This window comes from Gopherus flavomarginatus, chromosome 6 (genome assembly GCF_025201925.1).
Source record: "Gopherus flavomarginatus isolate rGopFla2 chromosome 6, rGopFla2.mat.asm, whole genome shotgun sequence".
Classification (NCBI taxonomy): domain Eukaryota; kingdom Metazoa; phylum Chordata; order Testudines; family Testudinidae; genus Gopherus; species Gopherus flavomarginatus.
This window is the reverse complement of record NC_066622.1, coordinates 32,017,179-32,031,112: the sequence shown is the minus strand read 5'-3', so window position 1 is coordinate 32,031,112 and position 13,934 is coordinate 32,017,179. Positions and strand designations below refer to the sequence as shown.

At 46.9% G+C, this 13,934-nt stretch overlaps 1 protein-coding gene across 2 annotated transcripts; it reads right to left on the bottom strand.

The window, feature by feature from the left end:
- Positions 1-9,519: 9,519 nt before the first annotated feature.
- CHRM1 (cholinergic receptor muscarinic 1) lies at positions 9,520-12,819 on the bottom strand. 2 transcript variants are annotated; one of them, XM_050960867.1, is made up of 2 exons: positions 11,184-12,819; positions 9,520-9,605 (listed from the first exon to the last, which is right to left on the bottom strand). In XM_050960867.1, exon 1 carries the CDS (start codon positions 12,817-12,819, stop codon positions 11,188-11,190), a length of 1,632 nt encoding a protein of 543 aa, XP_050816824.1. In that variant the 3' UTR covers positions 9,520-9,605; positions 11,184-11,187. The 2 variants fall into 2 exon arrangements, with proteins under 2 accessions (XP_050816824.1, XP_050816823.1); XM_050960866.1 differs by having other exon boundaries at positions 9,533-9,605; positions 11,162-12,819.
- Positions 12,820-13,934: the final 1,115 nt, after the last annotated feature.

Here is a 13,934-nt window from a genome sequence, read left to right as displayed (position 1 = left end):
TTACTGATACAGAATCTCTGAGATTAGATGCTGGGGGTGCTTCTAAGTTTACTAAGCAGTTCTCCAGGGAAAGCTGTTCAGGTAAAGGTGTGTATTTCATCTTTCTACTTTCCACATCCCTCTGTTAGGTCCTGATTCAGCAAGGTTCTTAAGCTTGTGTCTAACTTCTAGGCAGGAGAGTGGTCAAAGGAAATCATTCTCATAGATTTTAAGGCCAGAAGGTCCTATTGCATCATCTACTTTAACCTGCATAACACAAGCCAGAGAACTTCATCCAGTGACTCTTGTGATCCCCGTGACTTGTTCTTGGCTAAAGCATCTTCCAGAAAGGCCTCCAATCTTTGTTTAAAGATGTTGAGACGGAGAATCCACAACTTCCTTTCAGAGTTTGTTCCAATGGATAATCACCTTTGATAGTGCTTTATTTCTAAGTTCAGTTTAACATTGTAAGGCCAGAAGGGAGCATTGTGATCATTTGGTCTGACTTCCTGTATAACACAGGCCAAAGGCCTGCCCTATATTAACTCCTCTCTTAACTAGAACCTGGCTTTAAGTTGTAGTGTTTGGTTCTAGTGTTTAACACTGTGCCTTGCTCTGCTAGTTTAAAGAGCCCTTCAGAACCTGGTATTTTCTCCACATGAAGGTACTTAATCAAGTCACCTCTGTTTCCTTTTTGAGAAGCGAACCAGAATGAGCACTTTAACTCTCCCAGCAAATCATCCCTCAAATCATTTTGGGGCTCTTCTCTGCAACCTCTCCAATTTCCCATCATACTTAGATATCTGCCTTGCTGAATCTGGGCCATCCAGATTATTAGAAAAAGCTCTCTTCTCCTTTAAAAATAATTAATGGTCTAGAATGGCATCTGAAGCTGCTATTTGTATTGCAGTTACAGACCAGGGGCCGCTTGTGCTAGGTGCTATACAAATGCAGAACAAAGAGATGGTATCTGCCCCCAAAGAGTTTGCATTCTAAATAAGGTGAAGGAAGGATTATCATTTCCCATTTTACGCATGGGGAACTGAGGCCCAGAGAGAAGTATTTTCCCAAGGCGTCACAAGGAGTCAGTCGCAAGAGCTAGGACTTGAATCCAAATGTTCTGAGTGCCAGGCCAGTATCTCAGTACAGCTCCAGTGCTGGAGCACAATTGATGCAGAAGGGAGAGGCATGTTGTCAGGGTTCCCTCCCCACTCTGAACTCGGGTACAGATGTGGAGACCCACGTGAAAGGCCCCATAACCTTATATTCTACCCGCTTAGATTAAAAACTTCCCCAAGGCACCAATTCCTTTCCTTGTCCTTGGATGGTATTGCTGCCATTCAGGGACAAGTCACTTGGAATCCCTAGTTCCCCAAAATATCTCCCCTCATGGCCCTTCACCCCCTTCCCTGGAGAGGCTTGAGAATTATATACCAACCAGACCCTTTGTCTTTAGGACACTAAAATCAATCAGGTTCTTAAAAGAAAAACTTTATAATAGAGAAGTAAAAGAATCACACCTGCAAAATCAGGATGGAAGGTAACTTTACAGGGTAATAAGATTTAAAACACAGAGGACTACCTTCTGGACTCAGCTTCACAGTTACAAAAACAGGAAGGTATTATCAGGGGAAAGAAGTTTTTATCAGAGGTGCTTGTGCAACCTTATTGTGGAAGTCCTCTGGGTGTGTACTGCAGAGATAGTGCATGTGCACCCCGTACCCTATGCCTAACCACTAGACACCCACTCCTTTCCCAGAGCTAGACATAGAACCACAGAGTCCTGGCTCTCAGCCCTCCTGCTCTAACCACTAGACCCCATTCCCAGAATCAGAATAGAACCCAGGTTTTCTGTCTCCCCAAGTGTGTTACTGCTCTGAGAAGATTGAACTTCCTAGCACTTACTTCTGTCTGTCCTGCTCTCACTGCTAAATGTTCAACTTCCTAGAACTATTAGAGGATGCTTGTCTATGTATATAATTTTTTCCAATTGTTAAAAATAGGATCATGTCACTGTTGGGGAAGGGTGTGTGTTTTAATACAGCATGACCTTTCCCTGCAATGCTAGCTGTCACCAGAGTTTTGCATCCTTGTATCTTAATGGCAAAAAGCAATAGCTGCAGGTAAGAGCTGTGATGTCAGTGTGCAGGGTGGGGAAAGTGGATTTTATTAACTCATTCTCCCCTTCATCTCCTTTGTTCTTTCCTTGTGCTGTAATGCTTTTAGGACCAGATTCAGTTCAAACCAAATCATGCACTGCTGCACTTCGTAGTCCCAACACCTTCCACTAAAAATATTTTGTCTGGCCATTGTGATCTGGATGGCAGCATGGCCCAGTGGCACTGTACAGGGACTTAGGATACATGGATTCTATACTCGGCTCTGCTGCGTGTGGCCTTGGGCAGCTCCCTTCCCCTCTGTGCTTCTGTTTCCCTTCCCATCCTTTGTCTACATCAGTGGTCTCCAACCTTTTTATGCACAAAGAACACTTTTTTGAATTTAAGCGAACCCCAGGATCTACTACGCCCTGCTCACTCTGTGCCACCCCCCACGTCACTCGCTCTCCACCACCCTCACTTTCACCAGGCTGTGGCGGGGGTTGGGGTTCGGGAGCGGGTGCTGGTTCTGGGCAGGGGCTGAGAGGTTTGGAGTGTGGGAGGGGGCTCTGGGCTGAGCCTGGGGCAGGGGTTAGGGTGCAGGAGGGGGTGTGGACGCTGAGAGGGAATTTGGCTGCAGGAGGGGGCTCCGTCTGGTGAAGAGTGTAGGGGGGCAGGAGGGGGTACGGAATGCTGGCTCTGGGAGAGGCTCCCATTGGGAGACACCTCCAACAGGGCTAAGGCAGGCTCACTGTCTGCCCCAGCCCCCTGCTGCTCCCAGAAGGGGCCAATGTGCCCCTGGAGGGGGGGCACATGGCTCTGCACACTGGCCCTCTTTGCAGGCGCTGCTCTCGCAGCTCCATTGTTCCCCGTTCCCAACCAATGGGAGCTGTGGGGGCGGTGCTGGCAGGCAGCAACGTGCAGAGACCCCTGCTCCCCCTATCTCCCAGGACTGAGAGGGTGTGCTGGCTGCTTCCGGGAGTGGCGTAGGGCTGGGACATGCAGGGAACCTGCCTTAGTGGCAGCCCTGCTCCAGCCAGAGATGATGATAGACTGGGAGAGTCTCCAGGATCGGCAGGTTGGTGACCACTGCTCTACATAGATTCTAAACTTCGGGGTAGGGACTGTCTCTCACTGTGTCAATACAGTGCTGAACACAATGGGTGCTGATCTAGTTTGGGGACCTGTAGGTTAACATTATTAGAGTAGAGCCTTCCATCACCTAGAGAGCCTAACTCAGCTTGAGGGCACCATTGAGCAGAGTGCCATAGACACATGGTGAAAGACAATCTCTGCGTTAAGGAATTTACAATCCAGAGCCTGACCCAGGCAAGACTGTTGCAAATGCTTCACTTTATGCACTGTCAGCATTCCAAATCTGTGGGATTTACTTGCAGTGTGTAAAGTTAATGTACGTAAGTCTTGGCAAGGTTGGGGCCTAAATAGAAAAGACAGATATGAAGTGGGAGGAGAGGATTATTTCCCCCATTTTACATGTGCAGAGAGATTAGTCACACATGGAGTCTGTAGCAGAGCTAGGAATTAAACCCAAGTTTCTTGAGATGAGAGCTAGTTGGGTATTTTGCATTGAAACAGCTTTTTGTCAGAAAATTTTAAACAGCCAAAACAGAAACTTTTTGCGGGAATGTATCTGCTTCAATTAAACTTTCACTGAAAGAGGTTTCTCCAGTCTGAGATGGAAATGTGACAGAGCTCAGAATAATCAATAGCCCTGTCTAAGTGCGGCAGAACCGGGACCTGAAGCTGGGTCCCCCATATCCCTGCTCACTACTGGGCTATTGACTGCTCTGGAACGGCGGGTCTGTTATGTGCTCTTGCGCTCTTGGGCTGGTTTTTACAAAAATGCCTTGGTTTTGTCCCAGTACAGAACGGGAAACATTTTTTTAAATGCTCATGAACCAGGAAAACACTTTCCTTCCCCACCTAATGTAGTGCCACAAGCCCATTCTTTCTCGGCGGGGAAACATGCCTCCTTTTAAATGATGTTTTCCCTATAATAATGTTATACACAACTGGCTGGAGTCATATGATCAGATTCTTATCCTATGTATGCAGGTGTAGATCTGGAGCAAGGTTCCATTTAACTCAAGGGAGTTAGCCTGCTTTTACCCAGCTCCAGGTGAGATCAGAATATAGCCCTTATGATTTTAAATAACCATTCACTACTTTCAATTAGGGCACAAATCAAATGATGGCAACATGCTGTATTGGGATGAGTTCCAGTCATCTACTGCAGCCATGGAGATATGTTACAGGGAATTCCGAGAAAAGCAACAAAAGATGATTAAAGACCTGAGATTTTCTTAGTGCCATAACAGTGCAGAGCAGGGGAGGATTGCAGGAGAAGATGCCCTGCTCTAGCACAATGGGGCCTTGGCCATGTCTACATCTAAAATTTTGCAGCGCTGGTTGTTACAGCTGTATTAGTACAGCTGTATAGGGCCAGCGCTGCAGAGTGGCCACACTTACAGCAACCAGCGCTGCAAGTGGTGTTAGATGTGGCCACACTGCAGCGCTGTTGGGCGGCTTCAAGGGGTTTTGGGGAAGGCGAGAGCAAACCGGGGAAGGAGACCAGCTTCGCCGCGGTTTGCTCTCGCGTTCCGCGAACCACCCTGCAAACCGCAGGGAAGGAGACCTGCTTGCTCGGGGGTTCGGCGAACGCGAGAGCAAACCGGGGAAGGAGACCAGCTTCGCCGCGGTTTGCTCTCGCGTTCCGCGAACCACCCTGCAAACCGCAGGGAAGGAGACCTGCTTGCTCGGGGGTTCGGCGAACGCGAGAGCAAACCGGGGAAGGAGACCAGCTTCGCCGCGGTTTGCTCTCGCGTTCCCCGAGCAAGCAGGTCTCCTTCCCTGCGGTTTGCAGGGTGGTTCGCGGAACGCGAGAGCAAACCGCGGCGAAGCTGGTCTCCTTTCCCGGTTTGCTCTCGCCTTCCCAGAACCACCCAGCAAACCTCAGGGAAGGAGACCTGCTTGCTCGGGGTTCGCGGAACGCGAGAGCAAACCGCGGCGAAGCTGGTCTCCTTCCCCGGTTTGCTCTCGCCTTCCCGGAACCACCCAGCAAACCTCAGGGAAGGAGACCTGCTTGCTCGGGGTTCGGGGAACGCGAGAGCAAACCGGGGAAGGAGACCAGCTTGATTACCAGAGGCTTCCTCAGGTATGCTGGGATACCTGCTTATTCCACGGAGGTCAAGAAAAGCGCTGGTAAGTGACTATACTTGATTACCAGCGCTGGATCACCAGCGCTGGATCCTCTACACCCGAGACAAAACGGGAGTACGGCCAGCGCTGCAAACAGGGAGTTGCAGCGCTGGTGGTGCCCTGCAGATGTGTACACCTCCTAAGTTGCAGCGCTGTAACTCCCTCACCAGCGCTGCAACTTTCTGATGTAGACAAGCCCCTTGATTACAGTCAGGGCCTCTTGGTGCAACCATATCTTAAAACAAAAACCACTATTGTAAAGCAATTTTGTTTTCCTTTTTATTTTTTCAACCAAATAAATATGAAGAACATTGACATGAACACCAGCCCAATTGGACCCTGCATGAGGAAATGTCAGTATGTACAGTCCTGTGTGATCAGGCTTTTGCAGCTTTGCCAATGCTCATGCTAAATGGAGTTTTCTTTCAGCTCACAGCCCCTGAAATTATGATTACATGAGACTCTGTTTCCATAACTTTTAAAAAAGTTTCTAGTGAAAAGCTTGAAAATGTGACCTCTAAAGGATCAGAAACCAGAAGGAAAATATGAATCTTTCCCTCCTCGCTCCCCCCAGTTTACTGTTTGGCTTAAAATCATGAGATTTTTTTTTTTAAATCTTGTGATTTTGGAGCCTTACTTGTGATTTTTGCATGCTTGGGGTTGGTAATGCTGGGTTTGTAACTCTCATAAATATGGTTTGGTCAATGATTTATTCATATTAAACATTCAAGAGTCACCAGGCTAAAGAAAGGTTGGAATCGTGGCACAAAGAGGAAGTGAATTGGAGGACTACCCCTGACTTCCCGCTGGGACATCTTCAGGAAATAGCACTTAGATTGATGTATCTTTTCTCCGCTGCCTGCCGGCATGTTGCTCCGAAGAGCATTGGTATGAGTTCAGAATATGGAGACCGCTTATGATCATGGTACAGAATAATTCATTCTTCCTACCCGGGGAGCATCTGAGTCTTCCTTGCTGTCTCTTCCCCAGGGGAGAATGGATCAGAGGATCTCTGTGGGAGGGACAGGCTGGGTAGCTCAAATATATCCATTCATATGAGGCATAAAACTGTTGGAGCTATACTGCTGCTTGAAGACTTTGTGGCAAAAGCTGTGTGTGTACAGGATGGAGCAAGGAGTAATGGCCTTTGCAGCAGATGGCTAGGTCAGGACTTTGCATGGTAACCTGGGACTTGAGACCCAAGTTCAGTTCCCCACTTTGTTGCATGACTGGGAGCAAGTCACTCTGGCCTAGATCCTCAAAGGTATTTAGGTGCTTAGCTTGCATTGATTTCAGTGGCTAAGTATCTTTGAGACTGGTCCGTAGTCTCTCACTGCCTCAGTTCCGACTTCGTAAAATGGAAAAATGTGTTCCTACTGCACAGGGTGAAGGGAAATGTATTAAAATTAGGGCTGTCAATCACAGCTAACTCAAAATTAATCAAGATTAACTTTTTAAATCACAATTAACTGCTGCTTTAATCGCATTGTTAAATGATAGAATACCAACTGAAATTTATTAAATATTTTTGGATATTTTTCTACATTTTCAAATATATTGATTTCAAATAGAACACAGAATACAAAGTGTACACTGCTCACTTTATATTATTTTATATTACAAATATTTGCACTGTAAAAATGATAAACAGAAGAAATAGTATTTTTCAAGTCACCTCATACAAGTACTGTAGTGCAATCTCTTTATTGTGAAAGAGCAATTTACAAATGTAGATTTTTTTTTTTGTTACATAACTGCACTGAAAAACAAAACAATGCAAAGCTTTAGAGCCTACAAGTCCACTCAGTCCTACTTCTCATTCAGCCAATCCCTAAGACAAACAAATTTGTTTATGGGAGATAATACTGCCCACTTCTTATTTACAATGTCACCAGAAAGTGAAAGCAGGCACTCACACAGGACTTTTGTAACCGGCATTGTAAGGTATTTACGTGCCAGATATGCTAAACATTTGTATGCCCTTTCATGCTTTGACCACCATTCCAGAGGACGTGCTTCTATGCTGATGAAGCTCATTAAAAAAATAATGCATTAATTAAATTTGTGACTGAACTGCTTGAGGGAGAATTGTATGTTTCCGGCTCTATTTTATCGGCATTCTCCCATACATTTCATGTTATAGTAGTCTCGGATGATGACTCAGCACATGTTGTTCATTTTAAGAACACTTTCACTGCAGATTTCAATGAGCACAAAGAAGGTATAATGTGAAATTTTAAAGATAGCTACAGCACTCAACCTAAGGTTTAAGAATCTGAAGTGCTGTCCAAAATCTTAGAGGGATGAGGTGTGGAACACGCTTTCAGAACTCTTAAAAGAGCAACACTCTGATGCGAAAACTATAGAACCCGAACCACCAAAAAAGAAAATCAACCTTCTGCTGGTGGCATCTGACTCAGATGATGAAAATGAACATGCACTAGTCTGCACTGCTTTGGATTATTATTGAGCAGAACCTGTCATCAGCATGGACATATGTCCTCTGGAATGGTGGTTGAAGCATGAAGGGACATATGAATCTTTAGCGCATCTGGCATGTAAATATCTTGCAACGCCAGCTGCAACAGTGCCATGACAATACCTGTTCTCACTTTCAGGTGATGTTTTGAACAAGATGCGGGCAGCATTATCTCCTGCAAATGTAAACATATTTGTCTGAGTGATTGGCTGAACAAGAAATAGGAGTGAGTGGACTTGTAGGCTCCAAAAATAAAACAATATGAAACTTTAAACACCTTTTTTTGTATATAAGTCTACATTCGTAAGTTCAACTTTCATGATGAATAGATTGCACTACAGTATGTGTATTAGGTGAATTGAAAAATACTATTTTTTGTTTTTTACAGTGCAAATATTCATAATAAAAATAGTGAGCCCTGAACTCTTTGTATTCCGTGTTGCAAATGAAATCAATATATTTGAAAATGTAGAAAACACTCAAAATATTTAAATAAATGGTATTCTATTATTGTTTAACAGTGCAATTAATCACAAATAATTTTTAATCACTTGACAACCCTAATTAAAATATTGTGAGGTGGCCAGATATTATGGTAATTGGGCCTATATAACCCCCTTAGAGAGATGCTCATCCATGCCCCTCTATACCACTCCAACAGGGACTAGGGAAGAATTTCTCTACACTAATGCTTGTGAGCAGGCCAGGGACAGAGTGGGTTATTAATAGTACCCTGTGTCCATGTGGTTGAATGGGACACTTTAAGACCCTGATGGGAAGAATGGAGGTGCAGCTATGCTTACTGTCTTTCCCCACTCCAGATGTCATCTCTCCCCATTTATCTTCAGTTTTCATCTTTCTTAGTGCAGTGCAACGATACTCTGCACCTCACTGGCACCAGATTACAAAGTGTTTTCTAAAACTCAACCAATGAAGCTTTAACATCCACGATTGCCCAAGGTCACAAGCTCTGAGAATGGAACTCCAGAGCCCAGACACCCCTACCTTTAATCACTAGACACCACTCCCCTCCCAGAGCTGGAAATAGAATCCAGGAGTCCTGGCTCCCAGTGCCACCCTACTCTACCCCATTAGACCTCCCTGCCCCCTAGATCTGATTCCCAGTCTCTGACTCTAAGCTGGGAAATAGAAGAACTCGGGAGTCCTGTCTACTATTCTCCTCTGCCCTAATCACTAGACACCACTGGCCTCCTAGAACTGGAGTTGGAATGCCAGAGTCTTCCCCTGGTCCTTGCTCTTAGCACTAGACACCCTCTGTCTCCCAGCCCAGTCTCTAACCACTAGATACACTCCTCATGAAGAGCCAGGAGTCCTGACTCCCATTTTCCTGGTCTAAGCAGTAGGATGACTAGACTGCACTTGTCTCTGTGGCTGAATGGGTGAAAGGTCAAGTGTCCTCTTAGTCAAAGCATAAAGCCTGGAAAGAGCTGAAAATCCCAAGAGGTCCTGTCACAACCGTGAATCACTGGTTTAAATGGCCCTGTGGCTTAGATTTTAAACCAGGTTTTAAATTAATTTATCTCAACCACTGACCACTAAATGAGCCAGCTTTGTCCATTTGTCTTCCTTTTGATACATCCGCATTCATCAAGGTTTTAAGGAAGGTCACTATCTGACAGTGAGTTCAAGATTACAATAATAAACGGTGGCATGGTGTTCTGCAACCTGCCAGCTGTATCCTCACCCAGACCTCAGAGCCTGGGTTCATGGTTGTCTTGGAGGAATTCCCCTTCTGGCATCACAGCCAGGTCTCATTCTTCCACTGCAGTGCAGTTTGCCTGACATTCTTCATCCCAGCCCAGGGATTTAATCTAGGGGGAAAAGGCAAGGAACAGCAAATTGAGACGCTTGTAATATATTTGCTTGTTATATCTTGATAAGAGCTGCTGGCACCTCAGCTTCCAGCGGTAACACAGCCCTCCCTGAGCTGGGAATAGAATTCAAGAGTCCTGGCCCCTAGTACTGACTGTTAAAACCACTAGATCCCACTTGGTTCCCAGAGCTGGGAACAGAACCCACAAATCTTTGACTCCCACTTTCCTCCTGCTCTAACCCACCAGATCCCACTCCTAGAGCTGGCATAGAGCCCTTTTAGGAAAGATTTGGTCTAGTGTACTAATTGTTTTCACATGATGAGTTCCCAGGGCCAAATTCCACTCAGCAGTGTCCAGGATCTGCATTGTCCCGCCCACCATCCATGCTACTTCCACCAAGTCCATTCATCCTTCAGCAGGAGGCAGTGGAGTCCCCACTCTTATATTCATAGATTGAGGCCAGAAAGGGCCACTGTGATCATCTAACCTGACCGTCTGTATAACGCAGATTATAATTCCTGTTTGAACTAGAACAGATGTTTTAGAAAACTGTCCAATATTGATTTAAAAATTGCCCTTAATGGAAAATCCACCACAGCCTTTGGTAAGTTCTTCCAATGATTAATTCCCCTCCCTGTTAAAAACAGGCACTTTATTTCTTGTCTGAATTCATTGGTTCTTGTTAGACCTTTGCTAGTTCGATGAGCCCTCCATTATCAAATTTCTCTTCCCCATGTAGAGAGACAAGGTGGGGGAGGTAACATCTTTTATTGAAACAAGTTCTGTTGGTGAGAGAGACAAGCTTTCAAGCTTACACAGAGCTCTTCTTCCCCAGGTAGATACTTATAGACCCCTTAACCTTCTCTTAGATAAGCTAAATAGACTCAGTTCCCTGAATCTTCCACTATAAGGTATGTTTTTTACTAGGATCCTAATTGTCTGCTAACCTGAAGAGCCCTCTATTATCAAATTTCTGTTCCCCTTGTAGGCACTTAAACTGATGCTGTTTACTGCAAGGTGCATGCATGTTTGCAAGAGCAGAACTGTCCCACGCCATGCTCTTTAACAGTGCTGGCCTTAGCCACAACTGATGACGCAGGGATACCCTATAGCAGTGGCCTCCAAACTTTTCAGGCTCATGCCTCCCCCTTACTCCTGTGCACGCTCCCCCTCCCGGGGCTGGGGCGGGGGCAGGAGGGATGCAGACCAGGGTGAGGGAGCCAAGGCTGGAGCACGAGGCTGGGAGTGAGCTGGGAATGGAGCTGCGTCCAGGCCAGTTGGGGGCTCCAGCTGGGGGCAGGGCTGGAGCAGAGCAAGGCTGGGTGGCACTCCTTCCCCCACCTCCTGTGGGGGCTGCTCCCTCAATCATTTTTATGTATCCCCCTGGGGGGGACACCCCACAGTTTGAGATTTCTGCCATACAGTCTCAACAATTCATGGTCTGATTCACCCTCCACTTCCCACCTTAGAAGCTAATTCGCATTCTCCTCCCCCCCTCCCCTGCCACCGCCGCCGCCACATGTGGCTCCCAACACTGGCTGTGCCTGGCTCACCATTCTGGAATTCACCCCACACCTGCTCAGTGTGCTGGAGCCCTGTGGAAGGCCACCACGTGCTTGGGTATCTTCCCCCACTTCCTCTTGTCCCAGCGGCACAGCAGCAGCATCTTAAACGTATTGCGAAAAGACTTATTGCACAGGGCATAGCACATGGGATTGACAGTACTGTTGACATAGCAAAGCCAGTAGCCCAGCTTCCAGAGGCTGTTAGGAACGCAGTCCTGGCAGAAGGTGGACACCAGCACCATGATGTTATAGGGTGTCCAGGTGAGGATGAAGGCCAGCAGGATGGCACTCAGTGTTCGGGCTGCTTTCTTCTCCTTGATCAGGGAGAGGGTCTTCCGCTGGGAGAGCTGTTTGCTCCTCTTCCGCAGATGGCTTTTGGCAGTCAACATCTCCTCCTTCATTGGTGATATCTTTTTGTTTGACGGCTTCTTGGTCATGTTGGGGGACTCGGTGGCAGCAGGAGACTGGGCTAGGATCCTGCACAAGCCATTCCCCTCTGCCCATGGCCCTCCAGCCACCTTCTCCCTATCCCGGGTTGACTTCTGTGTTGGCAGAGGTGGCTGCGCTACACTGCCAATCATAGGCAGCCGGATCACTACCGAGCAGACACTCTGAACCTCAAAGGGCTGCTCCTCTCCCTCAGATGATGTCAAAGAATCAGGGGAGCCGTCCTCCTCTTCCTCCTCCTCCTCTGTATTGATCCAGTTCCTATTGCTGCTTGGCTCCACATATAGTCTGGTCTTCTTCCAACTGGGGAAGCAGCAGGCTTGTGTGTGGGCTGTTGCCACAGCAGAAGAAACCTTGATGGGTTGGAACTGCTCGGAGCTGCTGTTGCTGCCTATGCCACCTCCTCTAGGCCCATTGTTGGGGATTGGCCTGACAATGCTTTTGCTCTCTGAGCCTTGCAGGCAAGCCAGTTCTCTGGCCCTGTTCTCAGTCTCCCGGTAGATCCTCCAGTAGAGAATAATCATGATGGTGACTGGCAGGTAGAAGGCTGCAATGGCCGTGCCAAAAGTAATGATAGGTTGAGAGAGGAACTGGAGATGGCAGTTTCCTGAGGGCACTGTCCGCTCCCCAACAAAGTACTGCCAGAACAAGATGGCGGGTGCCCAAAGGATGAAGGAGATGGCCCAAGCTAGGCCGATCATGATGGCCGCCCTCTTGGGAGTTCTCTTGGCCCGGTAGGTCAAGGGCCGTGTGACGGAGAAGTAGCGGTCAAAGCTGATGATCAGGAGGTTCATGACTGAAGCATTGCTGGCTACATAGTCAAGGGCCAGCCAGAGGTCGCAGGCCATGTTGCCGAGGGCCCAGTGGCCCATGATGATGTAGGTGGTGTAGAGGTTCATAGACACTGCCCCAATGATGAGGTCAGCGCAGGCCAGGCTGAGTAGGAAGTAGTTGTTGACTGTCTTCAATTCACTGTTGACTTTGAAGGAGACCATCACAAGCAGGTTGCCCACCACTGTGACCAGTGAAAGGATCCCAGTCATCAGCACAATCAACACTACCTGCCACAAAGAATGGCCCCCATACAGGGTAGTCCCGGGGCCTCCCTGGGAGCCATTGAGGGCTGGTGGGACATTAGAAAGGTTCATGGTGCTGGGGTGGGGTCTCACCTCTCCCAGAATAGCGTACTGGGTTGACATTGGGATCCCACCACTCCAAAGCCCCTTGGCTGGAAGAAGAAAGGTGAGCAGGAGTCTTCAGTCTGAGGACACCTCCTGGAATGAGGAAAGAGACTTGGCTGAGCTGGGAGAAGGGTCAGATTTAGAGCTGGATGAAATTTTTCAGACTTATTTTTCCTTGAAAAATTTAGATTCGGCAACACTGATATGTTTTGTGAGTTCATGTTGGTTTTGCTGAATTGTTCATTTCATAAAACCCTCAGCCCCCACCCTCCCAATCATAATGTTACATTTTCTAAATGAAACATTTCAATTTTTTGGTTTGAAACAATTTTTATTCAGAAATTTCCTTCAATTATTTAAAAATAATTCAAAAATGTTAAATGATTCAAATTGAAAGAAAACATTGACCCAAAATATTTTTTTTGTAAGTTTTTGGTTTGCCAAAAATGTTGAAAAGATTTCAGTTTTACTTCAACTTGACATGAAATTTCCCCCCAAGTGCTGGGTTGTGAGGGCACTGGGGTGGGAGATCTGGGTTCATTCCTGGCTTGGTTGCTCTGTGATCTTGGGTAAGTCACAGTCTGTGCAGAAAAGCAGTTTTGTTTAATGGATAGGGCACTGGGCTGGGGCTTGGGACACCTGGGTTCAACTCCTGACTCTGCCATTAATCTTGGTCTAGTCATTTCCCCTTCCTGTGCCTGTTTCATGTCTCACCTTTGTCTATTTAGACAGTGAGCTCCTTGGAGCAGAGACCATCTCTTACTTTGTGTCTGTGCAGTGCTTGGCATGATGGGGGGGGGGGCATGATGGGGGGGCCCTGATCTTGTCCGGGGTCTAGGCAGTGCCCTACACACTACCATGCAAATGATAAGAAGAGGGAGCCAATAGGAAGGTTGGATCTTGGGGACCCTGGAGCCTGTTGCCTGGAGTGGCAAAGGAGATCACAGGATACTCACCTTGCTATCAAGATTGTTTCTTTGAAACTTCATGTCCCTTCTCCAGTCCAAGGATGTTGCCATGGTAGTAGGGCACTGACAGACACATCTAAGATGTCATATTTTGGAGGCCACCTGTATCAATGAAAAGTAGTTACTTTTTCACGGCTCTCTAACACTGTTAGGTAACCCTCAAAT

Excerpts from the sequence above, each read along its gene's own strand:
- CHRM1 (XM_050960867.1), bottom strand. The coding sequence starts at position 12,819 with ATGTCAACCCAGTACGCTATTCTGGGAGAGGTGAGACCCCACCCCAGC.